The sequence below is a fragment of the Primulina huaijiensis genome, chromosome 16, assembly GCF_012295235.1.
Source record: "Primulina huaijiensis isolate GDHJ02 chromosome 16, ASM1229523v2, whole genome shotgun sequence".
NCBI classification, from domain to species: Eukaryota; Viridiplantae; Streptophyta; class Magnoliopsida; order Lamiales; family Gesneriaceae; genus Primulina; species Primulina huaijiensis.
Genome location: NC_133321.1, coordinates 18,892,403 through 18,914,802, shown reverse-complemented (window position 1 = coordinate 18,914,802; position 22,400 = coordinate 18,892,403). Strand labels below are relative to the sequence as shown.

The following is a 22,400-nucleotide window of genomic DNA, read 5'->3' as shown; positions in this document are numbered from 1 at the left end:
TTTTGGAGATATTTGATTAAAACAAGGAAAAAAAATTCTGAATACAAATTCTAAATTGGCCCAAATAATAACAGGCTTTTAATTTTGTGGCCCATTCACGAATCAAGTAGAAAACTTGGAACTGCAAAAAAATAGCCTTACACGTGTCGTTGTTTCATGGCAAAACCGACGTTTTGAAAACCCAACGGCTAGTGCAAATGACCGTTTGCAAATACAAGAACACAATCCTACTGTCTTCAAATGTAAGAAGCTTGTAAAATAAAAATCCAGAAAACAAGTTGCGCTTTGTCTGTACAAAAAAAGGTAACCCGGAAATGGTGCACACATATACTCCAACGTACTACAGATCACTGCAAGACTCTATCAGCTCGATCTGCAACACAATCCTCCCATTTTCATTCAAGAAGAGGAGACTTCCGGCGATCTTGGCTGCGGAACAGCAGCTCTCAAAGCAGCAGTCGGATAATCTGAAATGGCAGCAAGATTCGTTTCACCAGATTCTTAAATTGATGGGTCTTTGTAAAGAGGGGATTATAGCTGAAACTGAGGTATCTGCTTTCAGAACTCACCTTCTTGAGAATCTTATGGCTTCGCCCATCGACTACGAGCCGTCCATTATTTTGAAGGATAAGTTGATCTTCTTGCAGGTAGTTTTATTTCGAATCGTGTCTTGATCTTGAAAAGGATTGACTGGTTAATCTTGTTTGCTTTCATTGAAGGAGTTTATCTCGTAAAATTTTCTTCTATACGGATTAACTGTATTCACTTTCTTATAGTTCCACTGCGAACTATACATTAAAACAGTTGCTTGATTTATTTGATACCGTGAATCCAGTTACTCAACTTTGTGTCTATTTTGGAGCCACTGGACGAAACCCCTGCTTAAACTTTTGATTATTCTCCTCTTTCTTGTTAAATATATTTCCAAAGGACAAGTTGGAAAACGAAATATGAATGCAGTCTGCTGCATTTTGATGGGTTTACTTCATATTTGGCTTATGCTATAATTGAAGAAATTGTAAATTTTAAAGTTTTAGTTCTGACACTTAGTTAACCACAACCTCACACAGTCACACTGTATAATGCTGAATGCTTATATTTTCCCCAGGAGTTACTCTATGCCAAATGTATATCAGAGGAAGAGTATCATGCGTCAAAGAGGCCTTTGTTGCAGAGGTTAGCAATCCAGGGAGCTGAAATTGAGGCGAAAGATGTAATAGTTGGAGGGGCTCAAAAGGAAGCTTCAAATGATGAGTGGTCTGTAATAGACTTGAAAGACGAGAAGCGGTGTGAGAGATTGACATCGAGGAATAATCAGAAAGTAGAGTCACCTATAAAGCAAAGGAAAGTGGTTGCATCTGCTTTCGATTTTGTATCACCGAATAAAAATGTAAAGTTTAAGGATGATACAAGTGGCATAGGATGTAAAAATATCAGGCCAGCAGAACAAAGAGTTAGCAACTTCAATATTCCTAGAAACGAACTTGCCATTTCTTCTGAAAACCCGTTTTGGAATGGGCATTTAGATGAAAAAGAAAGTGAAACAAAATATATTTTAATGGTGGAGAGCTCACCGGCAAGAAGTGGTGGCAACAAAGGGAAAAAGAAACCCTTTAGCGTTCTTTTTCAGAGAGAACCAAAGGAAGTATATGGTGGTGATGGTAGTGGAAATGGTTCGGTTCTTGAAGGGAAAGATAAGGTAAATTCAAAGAAAAAATCATGGGGGTTCGATGGATTCAGGAAATGGAAGAAAAACGATTCTAAGGATGAAACAGCTCCACTGTCTGTAAGTGAAAAATCAGATGGTGTTAGCTACACGGAGCAGCTTGTAGCCAATCCGATTGGGGAAGGACCAGACACCAAGAAAATGAAGCGGAAATTGCATCCAAATGGAGCACCCACAAATTTTTTCATTGACAAGGTTTAGTATTTTTCATCACCATTTTCACTTTCCATATCTCCAAGACATTAATTTTTGCATGTGGAGGGAGGCATAATATATTTCGAATGTTAAATAATTTTGTAGGTTTTAGAAGAGAACGTGAAAAAGGAACTAACACGGATCCAAGAAGAACTCCGTGCAAATAATCCAAACGTTCATCTGTCGTAAGCATGCTTTTCGGATTTGATTATATATGAACCATCGATAGCACATCACTAACGAGACATTTAATATGATTTTTTAGGGATGATCAAATTGAAACTATCTCAACTAGGCTTCCGGTCGATAATGAGGACCTGACAAAGTTCTTTCCCAAGTAATGCCAACAAATTTCAACCCTTCTTTGCAATATATTATTTGAGTTCTAAATATTTACTCTTACTCCTCTGCACAATATCAGAACATGGTGCGATAAATACGGGGATGTTGTGTTGGATGTAGTAAGAAAAGAATTCAAGGACCATGTCGGAGATGTGAGAAATCCACACATTGCAGCTGCAAATTCGAGGGAGTGCAACTCGAAAAGATGGATGACGTTTGATGACGATGAAAATTCGCATCCAAATCTCTTTGCTCCACAAGCAAGCTTTGCTTCCTCAAAGAACACCCGTGCATCTCTCAATAGAAGCAGCGTCGATAAGGGGTTCAAGTATAACCCTTTCTTTGATATGTAGGATCCCAGATGCAAAGCCAAGTCGGCTTTCTTTCAATTCACAACATACTACTTGGCCATATATATCTGCCTTTTAAATAGTGCGTGTTAATGGAGAGTATTCTGTAATGTCTGTTTTGTTGTATCATTTTGTGTCGTATATGGAGGAGTTCAACGAATTTCGATCCATAAAGATTTATAATCATTCTAGTTTCTTCACTGGAGAAAGAAAGCGAGGATAAAAAGGAGAAGATGGAAAGAGATTTCAACTATCAGCCATCATATATCTTGTTAAAAGAATACATCCAAATTCCTGGAAAAAGAAAAAATTAATACAAACCCCTCTTGCACTTCAATTTTAATTATTTTTCTCTACCAAGAGAAAAGTGAAAGACAGATGAAAATGGAAACAAACAGCATGTAATGTAAGATTTGGTCGCACTGCTACTTTTATCTGTATGCCGTGGAACAGATTATTAACCAAGACATTCTGGATGAAAATAAAAATATAATTAGGAGTCGAGGTGGATTAACACACAATAGGCTAGTAGTAATAAGGGAAAGTACACTAATATTGAGCTCAGAACTTACGTTTCTAAGTCACCCTTGTGAGCCAGTTAAACAAGTTCGTTCGAGATCGTCCCAATTAACTTAGTACTATTTAACAGCCAGCAATATCAATATAAACAATCAAGATTCATTCAACAATATTACAAGGGTATACTATCAGATGATGATTCAAAATGGTTTATTAAATTATTCAACTTCTCTATAGTTTGAATACTCTTTTCTCGGTGAAATGTTCTTAAACGAGACGGCATCGATCAAACAGAGCTTTCTTTGTGGCTTAATGAGGAATGAGAATGACAATAAAATGGTAGAGATAGTAAACAAGTTTTTGATGTGGGTAAGAATAGAAGATTACAAGAATTGTAAAGAAGTCAAATTTGCTAAAGATGGTGGAATGAGGCCTGTTAATTGATTATGAGACAGATCTAAGTTGATGAGGTTTGCCAAATTGCCAAGCTGAAAATGAATACGAAGGGCAGAAAAATAAATGAATTATATTAAATATATCTAACAACTTCGAAAATAAAAAGCGAGTCTAAAACAATACAAGTATACAACATTAGCCAAGATCAACCAGTGATGTCATAAAACATATTTGCAGAATGAAGTTTTTAGCCGAGATAAATCAAGTTCGAAGGAATCAATATCAAGTTCGAGAAGAATCAACACCAATGTCGATATATTATTGATCAAAATATCCTTCATTTATGCAAACTTAATTGTCAAAACATATACATTGTTGATTGTTAAGGATAAAAATGAAAATTCAAAGAATACGCGCTATCGATATATTATAAATCTGTGAGACGGGTCGACTTGGTCTATATTTAGAATGAAAAGTAATATTTTCGACATAAATATAAATATTTTTTATGAGTCAGACCAGATTTATCTTTTAACATTGTCAAGAAAAATATAATCAGCCATTAAACAATATGTGCGGTCACCTCCTTCCTCCTCTAATCTATTGGTCATCAAGATTTTATGGACCATTGAATGTTTTTGTTTCAATAAAAGAGATGAAAATTTCTAATCACAGCTCAACTATGATAATATCAGAATTTTAAAGTCCCTGCATCTTGGCCACACAATTACACCAAACAAATGAAAGAGAACTACCAGAAATTACCTCCACTTCTCCTCACTCTGGTGAAAACCCCTATATATATAGGCTTGTGTTTTTATGTTTATCGTTCTCACAAAAAATCATCAATCGGAAGAAGAGAAAGAACCCATAATCACCATCATCAATAAAAGTAGAGTATGGAGATCACTGCTCAAAAGTCACTTCTCTTCCACCAAGATTCTACCTTTTTCCCAAAACACTCTCGTCCTTGTCATAATTTCCGGTTTTGTCCCCGGCCGCGATTTTCTTCTTCAAGAATTCGAGCTACCTTTGCTGTTGATTTAGACCCAGTAATTCTCTTTACACTTTATTTCCTTTAATTGGATAATATATCGTGTTTGGGAGTCTGAAAGAGTTTGTGTTCAATTTTAGGTCTTTATATTTAATTTATTTGACACAAAATGTGACTGGTGGTAGAAATTTTAAGACGACCAATTTTTAGTAGCTCAGATTCTCGAAGTACCATGAACACTTTGATAGAATTGATGAAAGATTACTGGATGCCTTTTCTAGATTGATGAAGACAAAAGCATAGGCTTAGATGTCACTATTCTGTAAATTTTTTTGAGACTTAAATTTAAGCTGGGGAATTCAGTCGTGTGGAAATTTGAGGGCTATGAATCAAGGATTTGAGACGTGATATTTTGTTGGATTCAAGAGCTTGTTGCCCTATTATTCTCACTTCATTTTGTCAATCAGCTCAGATGTATGAAAAAATATGTTTTCACCTAATTTTCCAAACTAATTTTCTGGTGACTTACTGCCCCAATCTTTTATTTGCAAATCTGAGTTAAATGGCTTGTAGGATAGTGTCATGCTTGTGTATGCTAAAATCCACCAAATTTTATTAAATTTCACCTCTACGCTCCTACCTGATGGAAAGTAAAGTGTTTTCTTATCTTTTTGCAATTCTTGTTCAGTTTTACATTTAAACTCAAAATGCTTTAGTGAGTGCTTCACATTGTTTTCCAATTTGGGGCCTCTGTTTTATCAGGAATCCACCGTAAAAAGAGAAGACTCTTCAAGTTTCGACTTGTTTGCTTGCCCCATTTGCTATGAACCACTAATAAGAAAAGGACCTTCAGGTTTTAACCTGTAAGTTTGATTTTTTTAAAATACATAGTGCTGTTTATTAAGGGGTATTTAAGCAGAGTTTAGATTCAAATATTAAATGTTGGCAGGCCAGCAATCTATAGATCTGGTTTCAAGTGTAAGACATGCAAGAAATCATATTCTAGCAAAAGCATTTATCTTGATCTTACTGTAACTGCTGGGACAAAGGAATACACTGAGTCAAAACCAGCAGGAACAGAACTCTTCAGGTAGTACATTTGAAGCACGTACAGCATTTATCTCGATCTTACTGTAACTGGTCATGCCACTTCTAAAATGCCGTAAATTTAAATTCTCTGCTTCACATTGTTTTTAACCTTTAGCATAAGTTGTATTGCTTGAAACTCCTTTAAATTCGTCCCAATTTTGTGTTCTCAGCATTCCATTTGACAGAAACAAATTGTGGTGTTCTGAACCTTTTTATGAAGAAAATTTTTAACGATTGTAGTCCGAAATCACTGGAGTACTGTTAACTTGAATGATGTAAAAATCTTGCAACTCTCTTGACAAATAGTTGATATAGGATTACCTTTTACTGTTTTGTGAGATGAAACCATATGGCCAATTGGATATTCAAAACAGAGGCTCATAACCCAGATTACCCTATTTCAACTAATGCTCGACTGTTCTTGAAGCATATCTTTCTACCTCTCTTTCTTGTGCTTCCAAAGAATTTATGATATGGTACACCCTTATGCATATCATATAGGTCATATCGATTATTTTTTGTCCCAAAGTCTCAATTAATAGATGTTTAGACTTTTTGACAAATGCACATCTTATGTTTAAAGGGTCTGCTTGTCTCTCTGTGTGTACTAGCTTTTCTGTTTGTTGATACTTGATAAAGTTTCTATGCTTTCCAGCTGTATGATTTATTTACTTCTGGGAAGGGAAGGTCATTGTAAGAGTGTTAGTGAACTTTCCCTCGAATGTATCAGAACAAGCAATGCATATTTGTCTAGTTCATGAGAATCTTCTCCAGAATGGCTCCCAGTTCTTGTACGAATTGAAAAATGCCTCCTTGTCTTATTTATTCTTGTGAAGAAAGAATATCTTTGTTATATCAGTTGCTTTATATTTTGGAACTGGTGTAATTACTTGAGTTTAACTTCAAAGATTTCTTTTGCCAGGAGTCCTTTTGTTTCTTTCGTATATGAGAGAGGCTGGCGACAAAACTTTAACACTAGTGGTTTTCCTGGTCCTGAAGAAGAGGTAAAGTTTTCTTTCCCCTTACTTGCAATGGCACAATGTAGTCTTCAAGCTCGATAAAGTCGAGAAATTTTTAGACAAACTTGATGATGTATTTTGCTTCCAGATGAGGGCAAAAATTAAAGAAAATAAGTTGGAATATTTCATGTTTAATTTCATCGACATATGAACATACAAATAAAATTCATTTGACTATATTGTTAAGTGATATAATTTTATTGCAGTGGATATTTGCATGCATCTGTTCTCTGTAGTGTATGTGCTAAACTATTTAGAAATTGTGACTGAAGAATGGAAATCTGAAATGGCAGTTTACTTTTCAATGTATTGATTTTTCACTTGACCGCGCCTCAATCTAAAGTTAATTTTAATGTAAGTACTTGACCGCTCCTCATTCTAACGACTAGTTTGATGCTAAAAGTACCAACTTGTATCTCAAAGAAAATGGTTTAGTTTTGTACAATCGCCACGAACATGAAAATGTGAATACTATGTTTTGTACTATGTTATATTTCAAATTATTATGCATGAAGTAATGGCTAAGCTGGTACGTCTTCTGTGAAAACTGCTCAGGGGTTTAAATTTTAAGGTATTCTAGTATTTTACTGTCGCTTTACCTGTTCATCTGTGAGTTTTCTTAATATAAGTCAATTAAATGACCTGTCAGAGTTCGGTTTTTCAACTTCAATTGTAGTGCAAACACGGTGTAATTTATTTCTCAGGATTAAAATGGCATGTCTCCCTAGCTGACTGTGTGAATTCTAACAGAATGACATCTTAAATTTTTAATTCTTGAATCTTTGTAACATCTTTGTGAAATTCTCTGCAGTTCAAGATGGCACAAGATTATTTTAAACCAGCAGAAGGTGGCATCCTCGTAGACGTTAGCTGTGGAAGCGGTTTGTTTTCCAGGAAATTTGCCAAATCAGGAGCCTATTCAAAAGTTATTGCTCTCGATTTTTCAGAAAATATGCTTCGCCAATGTTATGATTTCATAAAAGATGACAATTCTATCTCGAGCTCGTGAGTTTTCTTTCTTGTATGGATTCTTCATATGCATTAAGCCGAAGAAAGTAAAATGCATTAATTATTTTTTGTTCTATAATTTGCAGCAATCTTGCTCTTGTGAGAGCTGACATTTCCAGGCTTCCCTTTCCGTCTGGTTCAATTGACGCTGTTCATGCTGGTGCAGCCTTGCATTGCTGGCCATCTCCTTCCAATGCAGTGAGTTTTCTTGTCCGTTTGTTTGAGTCCCTACTACGTTTTAGTTCAAGCCAGAAAACCTAAAACTGTGATCTATTAAATTCATGCATATAAATGAAAAAAATATATACAATAAGCAATATAATCATGACATTTGAAGAAGAAAAGAGAACAAGTCAATGGTATATTTTCCTCTTAGATTGGTATTTTCCATGCTACACATTACTTGTGCCTTTTTCTTTATTCTCTTATGTACATCAAAATATATTTCTTTTGCTGGTGAAAATATTTGATGATAAATGTTTAAAGTTGGTCTGAATATTTAAATTTTGGTTAATTGTTTCCATATTATTAAATTTTGGTTAATTGTTTCCATATTTTGATGGAATTTATGTCAGGTAGCTGAAATAAATCGAGTTTTGCGGAGCGGTGGTGTATTTGTTGGAAGTACATTCCTTCGAGTCAGTTCGTCAACTCCTCCTTTCTTAAGGCCTTTTAGACAGGTGCTTCATTTTTTTTGTTTGTTGCTGCATTTTCTTCAAGAAAAATTGGCGTGTCTAGATCTGTATAACGAATGCAAATCATTTACCTTAATTGTAAAATTATAAAGAATATGCCTCATAATTCTTCCTCGCGGTGTGAATTTAGAACTATATAATAAACTAGTTATTGTAGAAGAGGTAAACATATACATCAACGGGGCGGGGTGAAAGGTTCTCTGCTGGATTACGACTTCCCTCAGTTATGCAATTGATTCTCTCTGACCTCTTGAAACTTACAACTTTGTGTGACAGAGGGCTTTGAGGAACTATAACTATTTGACGGAAGAGGAGATCGAGGATTTGTGCACTTCGTGTGGACTTGTTAATTATACCAAGGAAGTTCGGCAATCGTTTATCATGTTTTCTGCTCAGAAACCCTGAATTGTTTGCTTACTCCATTGATGAAGCATTGGCTTCTAAGGTATATATATATATATATTCATTCTTGGTTGTTGATATACAATAAATACAACATTTTTTATGGCTCATCGATCGATAAGCTTAGCACGTTTTCTAGCTCAAACCTTTCTGAGAAGGCGCCGTGCATGCATGCACAGAAACTCGAACGAAGGACTATAAATACTTTGTAGTTTATTTGTTCGATACTTGTGTTTTCCAGTTTGCGAGTTAGTATATGAATCGGATGACAAAATATTTTAGTATATTTTAATTCTAAATAAATTACTTTCAAAATTTACTATTATTAAATACAGAAAAAATAAGTAAAATAGATAATTAGTATTTAGTAATATAATTAGTTCTACCAATAACTTTCCAGCTTTCCAGAACTCTTATGTTATAATTATCATACTATTGATTTTCCATATATTTCGTACAAATCATCATTTAATTATTTATTTATTTTTCATATGTTTTTTAAAAATTTTTTTTTTTCATTTCAGATTACTCTTACTGCTACTAATACAATGAAAATTTCAATTCTATTTAAAAAAATTTAAAAAAAAAACCTCACAAGTTATGTACATGTATAACATGCTTACAGATGCGATACTACAAAAACTCAGCAAGTTCAGCTCAGAAGCAAGTTAGGAAGTTATTATGATTGTGTACCCTGTGCATCAAATTACACTATGATATTATCCAGATAATTTTGTAATGGATATAACATAACACAAAAGAGAGAGACAATGCTTCAAAACTTCCTCTCCATCCCACCGTTACCACGTAAAAAAGAACTACGGGGAACAAACACAAAAAAGCCTATAATTCACGTTGCATGTTCTTCTATATTTATAGAACGAGGAAACTCGCCATTCGTCACCATTGTTATAGTCTCACCGGGAAAAATGTCAGCCTCGCTCTTTGATTCTTCCTTGCTGTTATCTTTGGCAAGAATGTTACAGTGAATGGTATGCGACACCGGCCTTTCTTCATGGAATAATCTGAATGTGATTAAAACAGATCAATAGTCAAAATAGATATGTAACCGTTGATTTGGGCAAGTGATTCTCCAACCAATAGAAAGCAAATAAATAATCACATTCCTGATACCGAGGAAAGAAAGTGAGTCTTACGGGTGCTTGCAAAGCGTGGGGCATTGAAATGTGAGAGCATATTTACATGTTGACAACTCTGTGATGGAACTGATCATTGATCTAGGCTCAGAACAAACAAATCTAACCTGAAAATAAAAACTCTTGAGAAAGGCAATTATCCAATATGGCGGAATAAGTGGTTGAAAGAATTTTGAATGCTTACCTCTGTTTGACGAGGTTCATTTGTTAAATCACAGACAGTTCCATTGGTGAACAGATGAACATGGTACCTGCACAATATGAGTAATTGTAACAAATTATATACCCCACAATGCGAAAGCTAGAATTTGTAGAAGAATAAATTGATACCTTTGAGATGCATCTTTTGAGCGTGGATCCTTTAGTGTAGATATATCAGCAAGGTTCTGATTGTAGGCTTCTGTAGCTTCAGAATCATAGACACCCAAGATAAATTCTTGCACCACCTAAAAAAGATTATCGGTCGAACATCATTTAAACCAGCACAAACTACATATTATAACTTGTTATTTCATATAGCTGCAACCAAAAGACCTACTACAACAGATAAGCTCAAAACTTTCATGTGACGGCTTGATTCTTTGGATAAATACAAGAAGGTACCAACAACAAACATGGCATGACATGGAAATCTAGTAAGTCAAGATGCAAGAATAGAAATAAATTTATACCAAAAAATGTTACTAAGAACTAGGTGAGTTAAAGTCAAGAAAATAGCTACCTTGTCATCATCAACATGAATTTGCCGTAACTTATTCTGATGACAGAACTCATACGACCACCATCCCTCTTGCTGCATAAATTTTCACAAGTAATACATCAAGACTTGAGAGTTCATGAAGACAAGCATAACAACATAAACTTTCACCAAATGCCCAACCCATAAGGAGTTTATTTTCCAAGATTTTCTCAGATTAATTTGCAAAGAGGCTATGCCATCCCTTTATTTCCTCCTTAGTGTTTGAAATGGATTACCCTGATAAAGCACCGATCTTTAAGCACTCCCAACAGCTCATCTGGTGTTTTTATTTTGTTTTGTCTCTCTGAATCCATAATCATACTGCTTATATTATGTTGAGAAAGTAGCTTGCCACTCTTGGACTTTTCCACTTTAGGCAAAAAACAGAGAAACTTGTCTCCACTACTATCGGGCATAACAATAGACTCTTGATCATCATCCTGAGAAACAGAAATGCACCAAATCATATCATTTCAGCCATACATAATGAAAAAAATTCAAAATTTATGCCTTAAAGATATTTTTCAAGTTCTTCGTTCATTTTTTTTACACGCTTCCCCCAAGATTTTACAGAACAAGTGGAATAGAAAAATGTTTGAATGGAAGCAAAATATACTCGCCCCACAGATAATAAGGTATATCTCATAAAACCCCATAAATATATTTCATTTTTCACATTTAACCCACACCCCTACCACAAATGTACATCAAAAATAAGTTTTACAAGAGAAGTCCAAGCTCTGAGAGGTGAGTATATTTTGGAAGTATGACACTCTGTTTACCAGATGAGATTTCATTTAGAAGATGGTATGAATATTTTTAAAATAATCACTCAATTTTCTAGGCGAGATACAATTGAGAAGTAATAACAAAATTCCAGATCAAAATTCATAGCCACTGATCATAAAGATATTAACAACAAATGAATGTAACCCTTGGGAAATCGAAACATCACTAACAGGATGGAAAGGCGAGTCTTCTGAATGGAATTCGATATTGAATTTTGGTTCACGGGAGCTCCGGCCAAAAGTCCCGCCTAAAAGCCAAACACAATATCGGGATATGAATAGGGTTAAATGACAGTAAACCATTGACATAAATAATGACAACGAGGAGTAAGACTTGAAATACTAACTCATTTCACGGTATAATTAAGACTGAGAGCCTATATCACTAGGAATATCTCTTCCATTATACTTGATCATAAGTTAACTATTCTACAGGAAATTCTACCGATTCCATCTAACAAATAACGAATTATATGTGTACTCATGCATTGATTTATACAAAATTCACAAACTTTTTGCTATACACTCCCTAACAAGTCGATTCTCGACAATAAAAAGCTTCAAATAGCATCTGTTTGATAGCATTGTGATTGAAATCAGAAGTCATACCCCTTTAATCTCCGTGGCAGCCTTCACTTTTTGACACTACTAGCATTTTCCAAACTAAGGATTCCAATCCATAATTCTAATAATGTCCATTTTTCAGCAAAAATGAAACTGTGAATATTTCCACCACCGCATAAAAAATCAGGGAACACGGGAAACATACTGTAAAATTATGATAAAATGGAGTAATTCGTTCGTCCTTGTAACCTGTTTGGGCTGGGATTATCGGATCTGTGAAAACGACGTCGTTCTTGAGAAGGGTGGCTAAAAATAACGCCGCCCACCACCATGAAATTCTCATCTTCCCGATGCCAGAAATATAACCAGCTTCTTATCTCTCCCTGCGAATCGAAAATTGAAATCTTAAAACCCTAATTCAGGATCTGCTGGTCGTCTCGTCGACACTAGACGAGCGAGATATGGAATCAACCACACGCCATTCAGCCAATGGAAATCAGCCACATCAACTGATAGACCACCGTTAAGACCAAAAGCGCTTTTTCTTGTCATTTTGAAACGCCAAAATCGCATTTTGAGTCCTAAAAGAGAAACGTACGTTAAAATTTAACTACTCAATAATAGATCACACGAATGTTGATTTTTTCACTCCCTCGTCCAAAATTAATTTTCCTCTTTTTGAGGAGTTATTTTTCTATATCTGCTAATAGTTCTTTAGGTTTAAAACACAAATTTTCAAAAATATAAGTATCGACCATACATACAGGTAGAAATCTAATTTTATCCTATTTTTTATGTATAATTTTAATAACATTTATAGTATGATAGTGGTCAATCAGGGTCATTAACAAGATAACTTTAGTTGAACATTTTTCTTAAAAAAACAAATTTTATCATGTGTATTTGAAAATATTCAAGTATACTTGGAGATGGGTAAGTTTTTAAAAATAAAGTTTTACTAAGATTATTTCCTCAAATTTCCCGTCAATTACTCGAATATAAGGCTAGAAATTGAACATGAAATAAGCATAACATGCTGAAATATTTTGACATGTAAGAGACGAAATCATATTTCTTTTCATGATATACAAGATGATAAATATGTACATAGTCAGTTTAAAAATCTAACAGATTCGAGGGTACCCTTTCCCTCCAGTCCACACAACACAACAATAGCCTCTCTAACGATCTCCACTTAAAAATCGAGCTCGCGGCCTTAACTTTCTTAACTGAACATTGCTATATACCAAATGATGTAGCTTATTGCGACTTAAATTTCTTCAGCTTTTGACACGTCAAGCACCACGAGTGCTCCTACAAAGACCTACAAGGAAAATGACGCATTGAGATTCAGAAATGAATCTATACCATGTTATTAAACTTGACATCTTTATATTAACAAACTTTGCATGAAAAATTTATCCGCTATTGTTTCAGATACAACCTGTGGTTCAAAGCCATCGGCTATACACAATCTCATTTTATAGTCAATGTTAAAAGCCTACGTTGTTGCACAAGAATCAAGATAAATGGAAAATAATATAGGCCATCAGCAAGGGTGGTAACATCTGAACAAAATTACTGTTAAAAGCAGAAATACCTCTGTACTAAGTCACGAAGGATCCAAGCTGTAAAGTTAGTCGCTCTTTTCAAAAGTTTGTGGTTTACTGCTTGCTAACGTCAACCATACAATGGTGCCGGTAAGGTAGAAAAATATCGACGGTGCAAATAATGAGATCTGTACCAAAAATATTTAATTAAATTATGATGAGTACCATGAAACGAGTAAAGAACCTGCAATAGTTCAATAGCAAGCGAGTAGAGGCGGAAGGAAAACATGTCTACTTCACAATAAAGTACAGGTGCGATATGACACCCCCTATCCCACATTGATTTGTGGGGAGGGATTGAAAAGGCAACAAAAAGGATTCCTTTAACAAGTTCGATTGATCACTGTCTCTGAAAAGTAGGCATAAGAGGAACTTACCCCCCAGGAATGCGTTGAATCAAACAAATAACCTGTGAGAGCAACACCAACAATTCCAGGTATGGCCCCGACGGTGTTGGTTATGCCCTGCAAGAACACATGTAAACACTATTGACATTTGAATACAATCTAAATTGTGTATGGATTCCCAAGTATAATCACATGGGAATATCTTCCCATAAAGTTGTGAACAAGAGTTTGTGGGCAAATTTTTTGATAGAGCTGTAAACTAATCAAGCTCAAAATAAGCCTATCAAAAATACGGGCTTGGGTAAAATTTCCTTCATTAATGAGCTTGGTTCGTTTAGGGAGGCTCGAACTTAGAAATAATCAGTTATATTTTGTTCAGTAATTCTAACTTTAATCAATACATAATGAATTCTTGGAAATAATCAGTTATATTTTATTCAGTAATTCTTACTTTAATAAATACATAATGAATTATCTTAAAAATTAAAGCTCAATGTTATCGCTTCAATATCAACCAAAATTCCCAAAAATTAATGCACAAACTTAATTTAGAAAAATAAAGATTTTTCTCATCAGCTTTAAATATTAATTAAAAAGTATCATATAGGCTTTAAATATTAAATACAAGTATTATATCCCTCAAAATTCAGGTAATATAAGATTTTAGACACCAAAAAACGTTTGTGTTGGGGCCGTTATACACCCTACTTTCCTCTCATGGTGTAGAACAAGACCAATAATCGACTCCTAAACTCAGATTACACACAGAAATTATTTTCATTTTCTATACAAACCAGAAGGATGCTTGCATATTCAGGAGAAATGTCTTGGTGTGTACAGTATAGTCCTGTAGGCAACAAATGACAAAATTAACATTTCCAACATAGTTTGACCTTGATAATACATACATCTGCATTTACAAAGCTTATTCACTTCCATACCTGATAAGGCGAAACTCGACAGAGCTAAACCTCCAGTAAGGATCGCAACAACTTCCCATGGACTCAGCCCTAAGTCCAGAGAGGAAAGAATCATGCAAGTTGCAGGAGACACAAATGCGATTGTTTGGCAAATTTTCCGCACCTGTTTGCAAACACTTACGTCCTTATTCCAAATGGCATCACATTTTTTAATTCAGTTTAGAAACGTATACAAGAAGGAATGTACAGATGATAACGAGACATTCAAGAAGGATGAGCATGAAGCGTTTCCTATACCATTGTATGAGGAATTAATTAGGATACACATTTTGGGAATAACCATTTTTGCATTTACTTTTCCATATACATTTTGGGAACAAACATTTTTGCCAACATGTTTACCCTTCTGAGTGGATCAGAAAATTTTGGAGTACAGAAGGGGACAAAACAAGATTTTAAAAGAATCACACACGAAATTTGAATTTTCTCATCTGGAGAGCTCGGCCGCTTTTAACCCTGGTTGTTTTTGATGATTTAACCAATGAGAAGGCTCCATAAGTTATTCTAAAGTTTCATGGTTCCATAAGTTATTCTAATGTTTCATGGACCTTCCTTCCGTTGGGGACTTTCCCAAGATAAGCATAACTACACAAGGCGAGCACTACGAAATCTCGTCTTAAATTCATGCATCACATGTTTAGACAGCATGAAGGCCTTGCAAATTGCTCTCAGTTCAATCAAATAGTTTCAGAATAAAAAACATTCCTCTTCAACTTACCACAGTGGTTTCAACACCCTTGGAAATCAAGTTGTCAGCTAATTGTGATGCAATGCTTGTTACAAAGATTGAAGCTAGAGGAGGTAGAACAGATACCTGAAAGTTTATAAAAATTTATACAAAGAGTTTTCTGAAACCCTTGAATATATATTATTGCAAGATTATCGATAGTGTGTTTTAAAGGCAAAGACACAATGCAGGAAATTCATGCTTATTGGGGCTGTGTAAGCCTCAATAAATATACGTATATATACAATTTTGATATATTTGCACATTTATATGAGCGTCGATGAGGTGACACGCCTATTAAATGTGATCAAACATAAAAAAATTCAACATCTAACAGATGAGTGTCACCTCATCGTTACTCAAATAAGTGTGCAGCATATCAAAACTTTGTGCGTTTGTGTGCGTTGTGATATCGATGACGAGACCACCTCCATTGCAAGGTTATCCATATATTATCCATGAGACAATATCACTTTCAATTTTTTTAACAAAATTTTCCATACAATTATGTAGTTGACATACCCATGCAGCTTCTGTCAGATCAAGGTTCAGCTCCTCACTGCAAGGAATATTGCAAGAGCCATAATATTATAACATAAAAACTATCATGAAATCAATCATTTTCCGTTTAATCAAACACATACCTGAAGTATGTGGGAAGCCAAGACAGGCAGGTATAATGACCCCAACTTCCACAAAAGTGAGCATATATCATTGCCCACACAGCTTTACTTTTGAAAAATTCTTTCCAGGGTACATCCTGCAAAAACACGAGAAATGACCGGTTAGGAAAATAAATATCGCATCGCTTACAGCATCCAGCAAACCCTTTAATTCTCATGCAAAGACGCGTGTCAAATATCAGTAACTTGAGAAACATAACATTAATAATTTTGAATCAACGATTTAAAAAATCAGGTTTTGAACATTTACAAATCCAAGAACTATGGCTTATGTAAAAAATATCATGTGTTTGAAAATCATAAAGACAAATTTCAGTCACACTGAATGACACAAACACACGTACTCTCAGTGAGGTCCTCAACTCTTCCAAAGACGAATTAGATGACTTGCTCCTCGGGTCAGATTGTGGCCCTGCAGTGGATTAAGCATTTAAGCATGTGCAGAAAAAAACCTGACTATACGAATATAGATTCAATGCAGTCTGACCTGATTCAAAACATTGTTGTTGAATTTGAGCCTAAATCAAATTCCAATAGCATTATTCCATATTTATGTTTTCTAACACTCTTAGATGATGCAGCACTACATTACACAAGTAATCTTGCACACGTTTTATGTTTGTGACTCTGTGTAAAAAATCAAAAAAAAAAATCATTAAAATAATTATTTTAATCACTTTTATTTAAATTATGCTTAGAAAGACAATGGGTTATAAATAAATATATGATATAAGAAATTATACTAAATTAAAAAATTTCAAATTGAATATCATTTTTTGAAATAAATTTTGGACAGTAATAATTTTTATGTGGTTACTTTTGAAAGTTTACATGATATACTCTCTCTAAAGAAACCGAGAAAGATAGGGAGAGATTTCAGAAGTAGCATTAACGTTCTTTTTTGAAGTACATCACAAAAGATCTTATTCTCACAGGATGTAAACTATTCAAATCAACCCCCCAAAAAGAAAATAGCAGCTAGGTTACTTCTGAAAATGAGTAAGATTAGGCAAGAACTGAAATGAACAAAGACTAGCACACAAGATAGAAGCGGCTCAGTTATTTCTGAAAATGAGAAACAGTATGGCAGAAATTTAAATGAACAAAAACTAGCATACATGATAGAGAAGCGGCACTAAGTGGAGCTTGATCTTCTTGAACAAACTGAAATCCAAGAAACCTACAAAATAATTCAAGACATTAAAGGACCTGCATCTTGCTGATTAAGGTGAAGTTTTCCTTCATGGATGAAATTTCAGACAAAGAGATTGAGAGCTTTTAAACCAGTAAATATAACCTCATATTGCTTCTAATCCTATGACAAAGGAAGAATTCATCTAGTTTTATTACATGAGGGGGGACAACAGGTATCTGGGGATTTTTTACAGCTGGTTTTACCATGGGTTGAAATAACAATTATGGGAGTGTTCACTTCATCTATTATTTTATCTTTGTTCTCCTGTTCCTGTTTAATTAGTTGTTATATTATATCACCGAATTAGGTAAAGCAATGCTGTTTTAACACTTTATTTATTGATATTTTGTTCTAAGAACCAAGTAAGGTAAAGGAGTTTAAACTCTATTTATATCTTACCAGGCTACACCTAGGATGCCAAAAATGTAAAATACAGAACCCCAGCCATAGTTTTTGATAAGAGGAGGAGCGAAAAGAAGCCTGCAGTTCAACAATTCATTGTTACCAAAGTGTAAATTCAAATTGTTTAGCATAAGTCAAGGGACAAGAAAGCAATGTCACGTGGCTTGGCATTCCAATGTACATTGAAAAATATCGTATTTCACACAACAGGCTTTTAATACTAAAAAAATAATATGGAAAACATTGCCAACTTTGGGGGAAATATATACCTTGTATTTCTTATGTGAAGCATTGTAAACCTATATATACACATCAATGAATAGAGAATACCTATGAATCTGAATATCAAATATTTTATTTCCAAGACTTGATCCTAATCTACAGATATGCATACTAGCATTCCGTGCATGCGAGCTCTAGGTAAATTAAAGGTCAAATGAACAAGAGCAAAGGACAGCCTTCGAAGCAAAAATAAAAACAGATAGAGCTCTTGGTACTTAAAAAGCATTCCTCCTAGTGCAAAATGAAATGGATTGTGTTAAGCACAGCTAGCAGCCTACAACTTCAATGCTATTTAGCAAATCTTTCTCTTGCCTTTACAAGATCTTGAAAAATTCTAACAAATGAACACCCTCAACCCTCGTTTCTTTGCTTTCAGTACAAAGCATGTGATATTCAATATTCATCAAGTGAGAAATAAGTTTGTTGCAGACCATATTCCAAAATAATCCCTTATATTCACCTAGCTTGACCCTGCATTTACAAGCTGGGCATCCACTGAGTGTATCCATGTGCAGCACTGCAGAATAAAAATAACTGAACACTTTCTAAAATCAACTCCCACATTTTCCACCACTCAATTCCATGATATCCATAACTAAAGTACTGTCATTTTCTAAATTCATAACCAAAGAAAATTTTCTGTCATTTATTTCATACGATGATTTAGTTTATTTTCCGTTTTATGCAGGAAGCTTCATACCAAACTAGCTCTGATTCTTTAATTTTTGTTCAATCAAATATTTTATAAGCTTAATTTTAACTTCTAATTAATTAATATGCGTACTCCATACAACTATACAAATCATGTTATGGGATTTTAGTGAACAATCTAAAAGTCTGCTCCTTCCTCTATTAAGTAAATTAAATGTGTAGCTTGTACTCAAGAGCTTAACTATCTAAAGTGACAAGGTTTTAAAGGAAAATATATACCATGTAACCTGGTTATGGATTATCTCCACAACTCCCCACAAAATGAATAAATAGGAGGAACGGTGAGAAAAAAATCTCTTGAGGACAGATTAGAGCAGAGATCCGTAGGCAAACAAAAGTAAAAAAAGTGAACTCCCATTTCAATTTGAATTAAAATTATCACAAGGCATTTCCTGAAGGTATAAGAGTGAAAAGAGGACAGATTTGAATAATAAAATCTCTAGAGGACAGATTAGAGCAGAGATCCGTAGGCAAACAAAAGTAAAAAGAGTGAACAAGGCATTTCAATTTGAATTAAAATTATCACAAGGCATTTCCTGAATTAAAATTATCACGGGCATTTCCTGAAGGTATAACCTGGTTATGGGTTATCTCCACAACACCCACGAACCAAATGTGATACATTATGCAAATTGCAAAAATGTTGCTTTTGGCAGGTAAATGTGGATTTCTCACTTCATGAAGATATAACTAGCATACAAATAATCGTTTCATGTTAAAATAAAAGGAAGATCTAGAGTTAAATATATAATTACCCCAAGACGCTTCCAACACTCAAACCAGAAAACACAAAAGATACAGCTCGTGAGCGCTCTCCTATCGGTATCAACCTGAAAATAGTTCAACCCCCATGTCATGTAAACACACACAAAGAAATCAGTAATAGATAGAGAGCTTCAGCAAGAGTGGGATGGATTAAAATTATTGAACCATCAGAAGAATGGCAATGACTAAAAGGAAAGAATTCAGCAGAATGTGGCTAAAACTTGAAAATTTAAAAATAAGTGAGTCGATAAACTTAATTGTAGAACCATTAAGAGTAAAAACAATTTCTGAAAGGAAGAAATTTAACAACATCTAACATTAGAGATGGCTGGATTTGCATCTTGTGCTCTTGAATGTCACTTCCTTTATTCCTCCCAGCACTTATAACATTCTTTTATTTATTTATTTATTTATGTTGTCTGTGTGGGTGTGGGGGTGGGGTGGGGAGTTTCATGGAATCCCAAGTACCCAACATCAAAACAACATACCTGGCAATCATATCTGTGGCAGCTGATGGAGAAACACCTTCTCCTATCCCAACCTAAAATTGCTAGATCAGACACTTATAATAATAGATTCTTTTTTATTTAATGGGGAAAAAACAGATAAAGAAATGCAGGCATAATAGTGTGAGTTCCATTCAAGAATTACTTATTAGCAACACAAAAATAAATATCTATTTGGATAAACTCACATTCGTTCTTTGATAGGGCAAGGTTCATACATCTCAATCAACATATTTTCTACCTTGATGCAAGTCATAGAGAGTACATAATTACCAAAATTCTGGAAAAGACAAGTCCTGGCATGAACCCAGCAAGAATAGGTACAAACGTTGTGGCTAGAGACCAGACAAGGACTCCCACTTGAAGAACTTTTCTGCACAGAGAAATAATAATGGAGGAAAAAAAAACTTCTAAAGGAAAAAATAAGTTGGAATTAACATCTTTGAAATAACATGTATAAGTAAATAACAATGTCACCATTAGTAATCTTGCTCTTGTAATGTTATAATGTAAAACCAGTTCGCATGCTAACCTTCCACCAAAAATCTTTGCGAGCCAACCACCAGGCAACTGACTCAATGCATAACCCCAGAAGAAAGATGACTGCACCAAACCAGCCACAGAAGCATTCCAACCAAATTGATGTGACATTGGGATAATGGCAACACTTAAATTCACCTAACACCATAGGAGCAATTAGTTCATAATTAACGTCTAAGGCATTTTCCTACTAGATGATATCTGCAGACAACAATTAACCAATATAGACAATATTTCTAGATGGATTGCAATTTTTATCAAACTACTAACTATATTTGTCCTATGTGAAACCAACCTATAGATTATCAACACAATGCGTATAAGCACGAAAACTTGCATCAATCTATATACAATGTTCAACTCAAAATTTTGAGGGAAGAAACCCTCCTTCAGGTATATGGATGGCAGAATGTGGTAACATTTCTTTTAACAAAAGCATTTACTCTGTAAGGTAACGACAAGAGTTAGTGACATGTTCACTGAAATAGTTGACAATAAAACCAAACTTCACCAGAGTATTAAAATCATAGCTTCCGCACATTTGATAAAGCAACAAAACAACGTGCACCGTAACCTATAAAGAAGCAAAATTTCATGCACAATTTTTCTAAAAGTTCTAACTCTTTATCCTTAAACTGACTTTCTGTCCATCCTTAATTCTCACAAGAATGGTATCATGATCCACCAAATTCAACAATCAAGAATAAATACTCGTTTTAAATTCATAAACTTCTACTGAAAATCATAAATAGACCAAATTCGAAACAACAAACAGAAAATTACCTTATCCATATTGCAAACAACAAAGGCAAGAGACGTAGTTCCAATAAGCTTATATCTTTGAGGAAGATTCTGCCATGGCGGCCAATCCCATTCCAGACCCACTTCACCGTCGCTAATGTCTTCCTCCAACAGATCATTCACTTCAGACCCATTAAATATTCTGTTTTTTCCAGCAACATTTTCTATTTCTCTCTCCTTGATACTGCAAGAAACTTTAAATCTTAGTTTTCTGTTGAAGGGAGATGCATTCAAGCTCAAGTTTTCCACTCGAGCTCTAAAGTTCGAAGCTTTATGCTTTGTGCAACATGAAATGTAGGACAAATTGCGATCCGGGCCTAAGGTGATCTGGGCTGTCATTTCTTTTGTCCCTTTTTTCTTGTCTTGAATAATTGCGGGAGATAAAGTAAACCAAACGCACAGCCTTTGAAAGGAAAATGGTATAGTAGAAGTCGAAGAAGTTAACGTTGTTTATGTGTCGAGAAAGAGAAGGGAAACACGACAGTAAAGAAAGGACCAAATACTGCCACGAGGATGGAGGCTGGGCTGTGGACGCCCAATTGAAATGGAATTTGGACCATCATTAATTTTTTCCCTTTTTAAAAATAATAATTTTTTTATTCAAAAATAAAATAACTCTTTTTAACACAAGTAAATACATCGATCTTGTTAATTTACGTGAAAAGAACTCGTGTACCCACGCATATTTTTTATTATTTCAAAAAAAAAAAAAGATAAATGTCTATTAATTATCACTTTTGTTTCTCAACACTAAACAATAACAATAATAATTTCATCAACTCGATCATTTTCTAAATCAAATCTTTCAATCCTAACATATGTGAAGAATTTTAGTGTAACATTCAATCGTAATGTCTGAATGTAACCT

At 34.5% G+C, this 22,400-nt stretch overlaps 4 protein-coding genes across 8 annotated transcripts; 2 read left to right on the top strand and 2 right to left on the bottom strand.

Moving 5' to 3' along the window:
- The first annotated feature begins 99 nt into the window (after positions 1–99).
- LOC140960922 (uncharacterized) lies at positions 100–2,933 on the top strand. Its single transcript, XM_073419245.1, has 5 exons — positions 100–647; positions 1,109–1,921; positions 2,027–2,106; positions 2,187–2,258; positions 2,343–2,933. Exons 1-5 carry the CDS (start codon positions 315–317, stop codon positions 2,614–2,616), a joined length of 1,572 nt encoding a protein of 523 aa, XP_073275346.1. The 5' UTR covers positions 100–314; the 3' UTR covers positions 2,617–2,933.
- A 1,215-nt stretch (positions 2,934–4,148) lies between these two features.
- LOC140962106 (uncharacterized methyltransferase At2g41040, chloroplastic) lies at positions 4,149–8,838 on the top strand. The gene is made up of 8 exons (XM_073420970.1): positions 4,149–4,580; positions 5,285–5,385; positions 5,472–5,612; positions 6,534–6,615; positions 7,442–7,635; positions 7,725–7,836; positions 8,214–8,318; positions 8,610–8,838. The coding sequence occupies exons 1-8, from the start codon at positions 4,428–4,430 to the stop codon at positions 8,736–8,738; spliced, it is 1,017 nt and encodes a 338-aa protein (XP_073277071.1). The 5' UTR covers positions 4,149–4,427; the 3' UTR covers positions 8,739–8,838.
- Positions 8,839–9,386: 548 nt separating this feature from the next.
- LOC140962112 (protein OS-9 homolog) lies at positions 9,387–12,472 on the bottom strand. The gene is made up of 8 exons (XM_073420978.1): positions 12,233–12,472; positions 11,591–11,667; positions 10,868–11,071; positions 10,614–10,685; positions 10,223–10,338; positions 10,077–10,143; positions 9,893–9,999; positions 9,387–9,760 (listed from the first exon to the last, which is right to left on the bottom strand). The coding sequence occupies exons 1-8, from the start codon at positions 12,324–12,326 to the stop codon at positions 9,586–9,588; spliced, it is 912 nt and encodes a 303-aa protein (XP_073277079.1). The 5' UTR covers positions 12,327–12,472; the 3' UTR covers positions 9,387–9,585.
- Positions 12,473–13,025: 553 nt separating this feature from the next.
- LOC140961485 (probable anion transporter 6, chloroplastic) lies at positions 13,026–22,052 on the bottom strand. Of its 5 annotated transcripts, none has more exons than XR_012172357.1 (17): positions 21,515–22,051; positions 20,724–20,869; positions 20,465–20,564; positions 20,174–20,226; positions 19,676–19,750; positions 17,925–18,005; positions 17,449–17,510; positions 16,675–16,742; positions 16,292–16,407; positions 16,170–16,206; positions 15,639–15,734; positions 14,882–15,023; positions 14,735–14,787; positions 13,971–14,057; positions 13,583–13,721; positions 13,428–13,450; positions 13,026–13,307 (listed from the first exon to the last, which is right to left on the bottom strand). XR_012172357.1 is itself a non-coding variant. In XM_073420039.1 (16 exons), the coding sequence occupies exons 1-15, from the start codon at positions 21,869–21,871 to the stop codon at positions 13,620–13,622; spliced, it is 1,575 nt and encodes a 524-aa protein (XP_073276140.1). In that variant the 5' UTR covers positions 21,872–22,050; the 3' UTR covers positions 13,026–13,307; positions 13,584–13,619. The 5 variants fall into 5 exon arrangements, 1 of the variants encoding a protein (XP_073276140.1); XR_012172356.1 differs by having other exon boundaries at positions 13,428–13,484; positions 13,584–13,721; positions 21,515–22,050; XR_012172358.1 differs by lacking the exon at positions 14,735–14,787 and having other exon boundaries at positions 13,428–13,484; positions 13,584–13,721; positions 21,515–22,052.
- Positions 22,053–22,400: the final 348 nt, after the last annotated feature.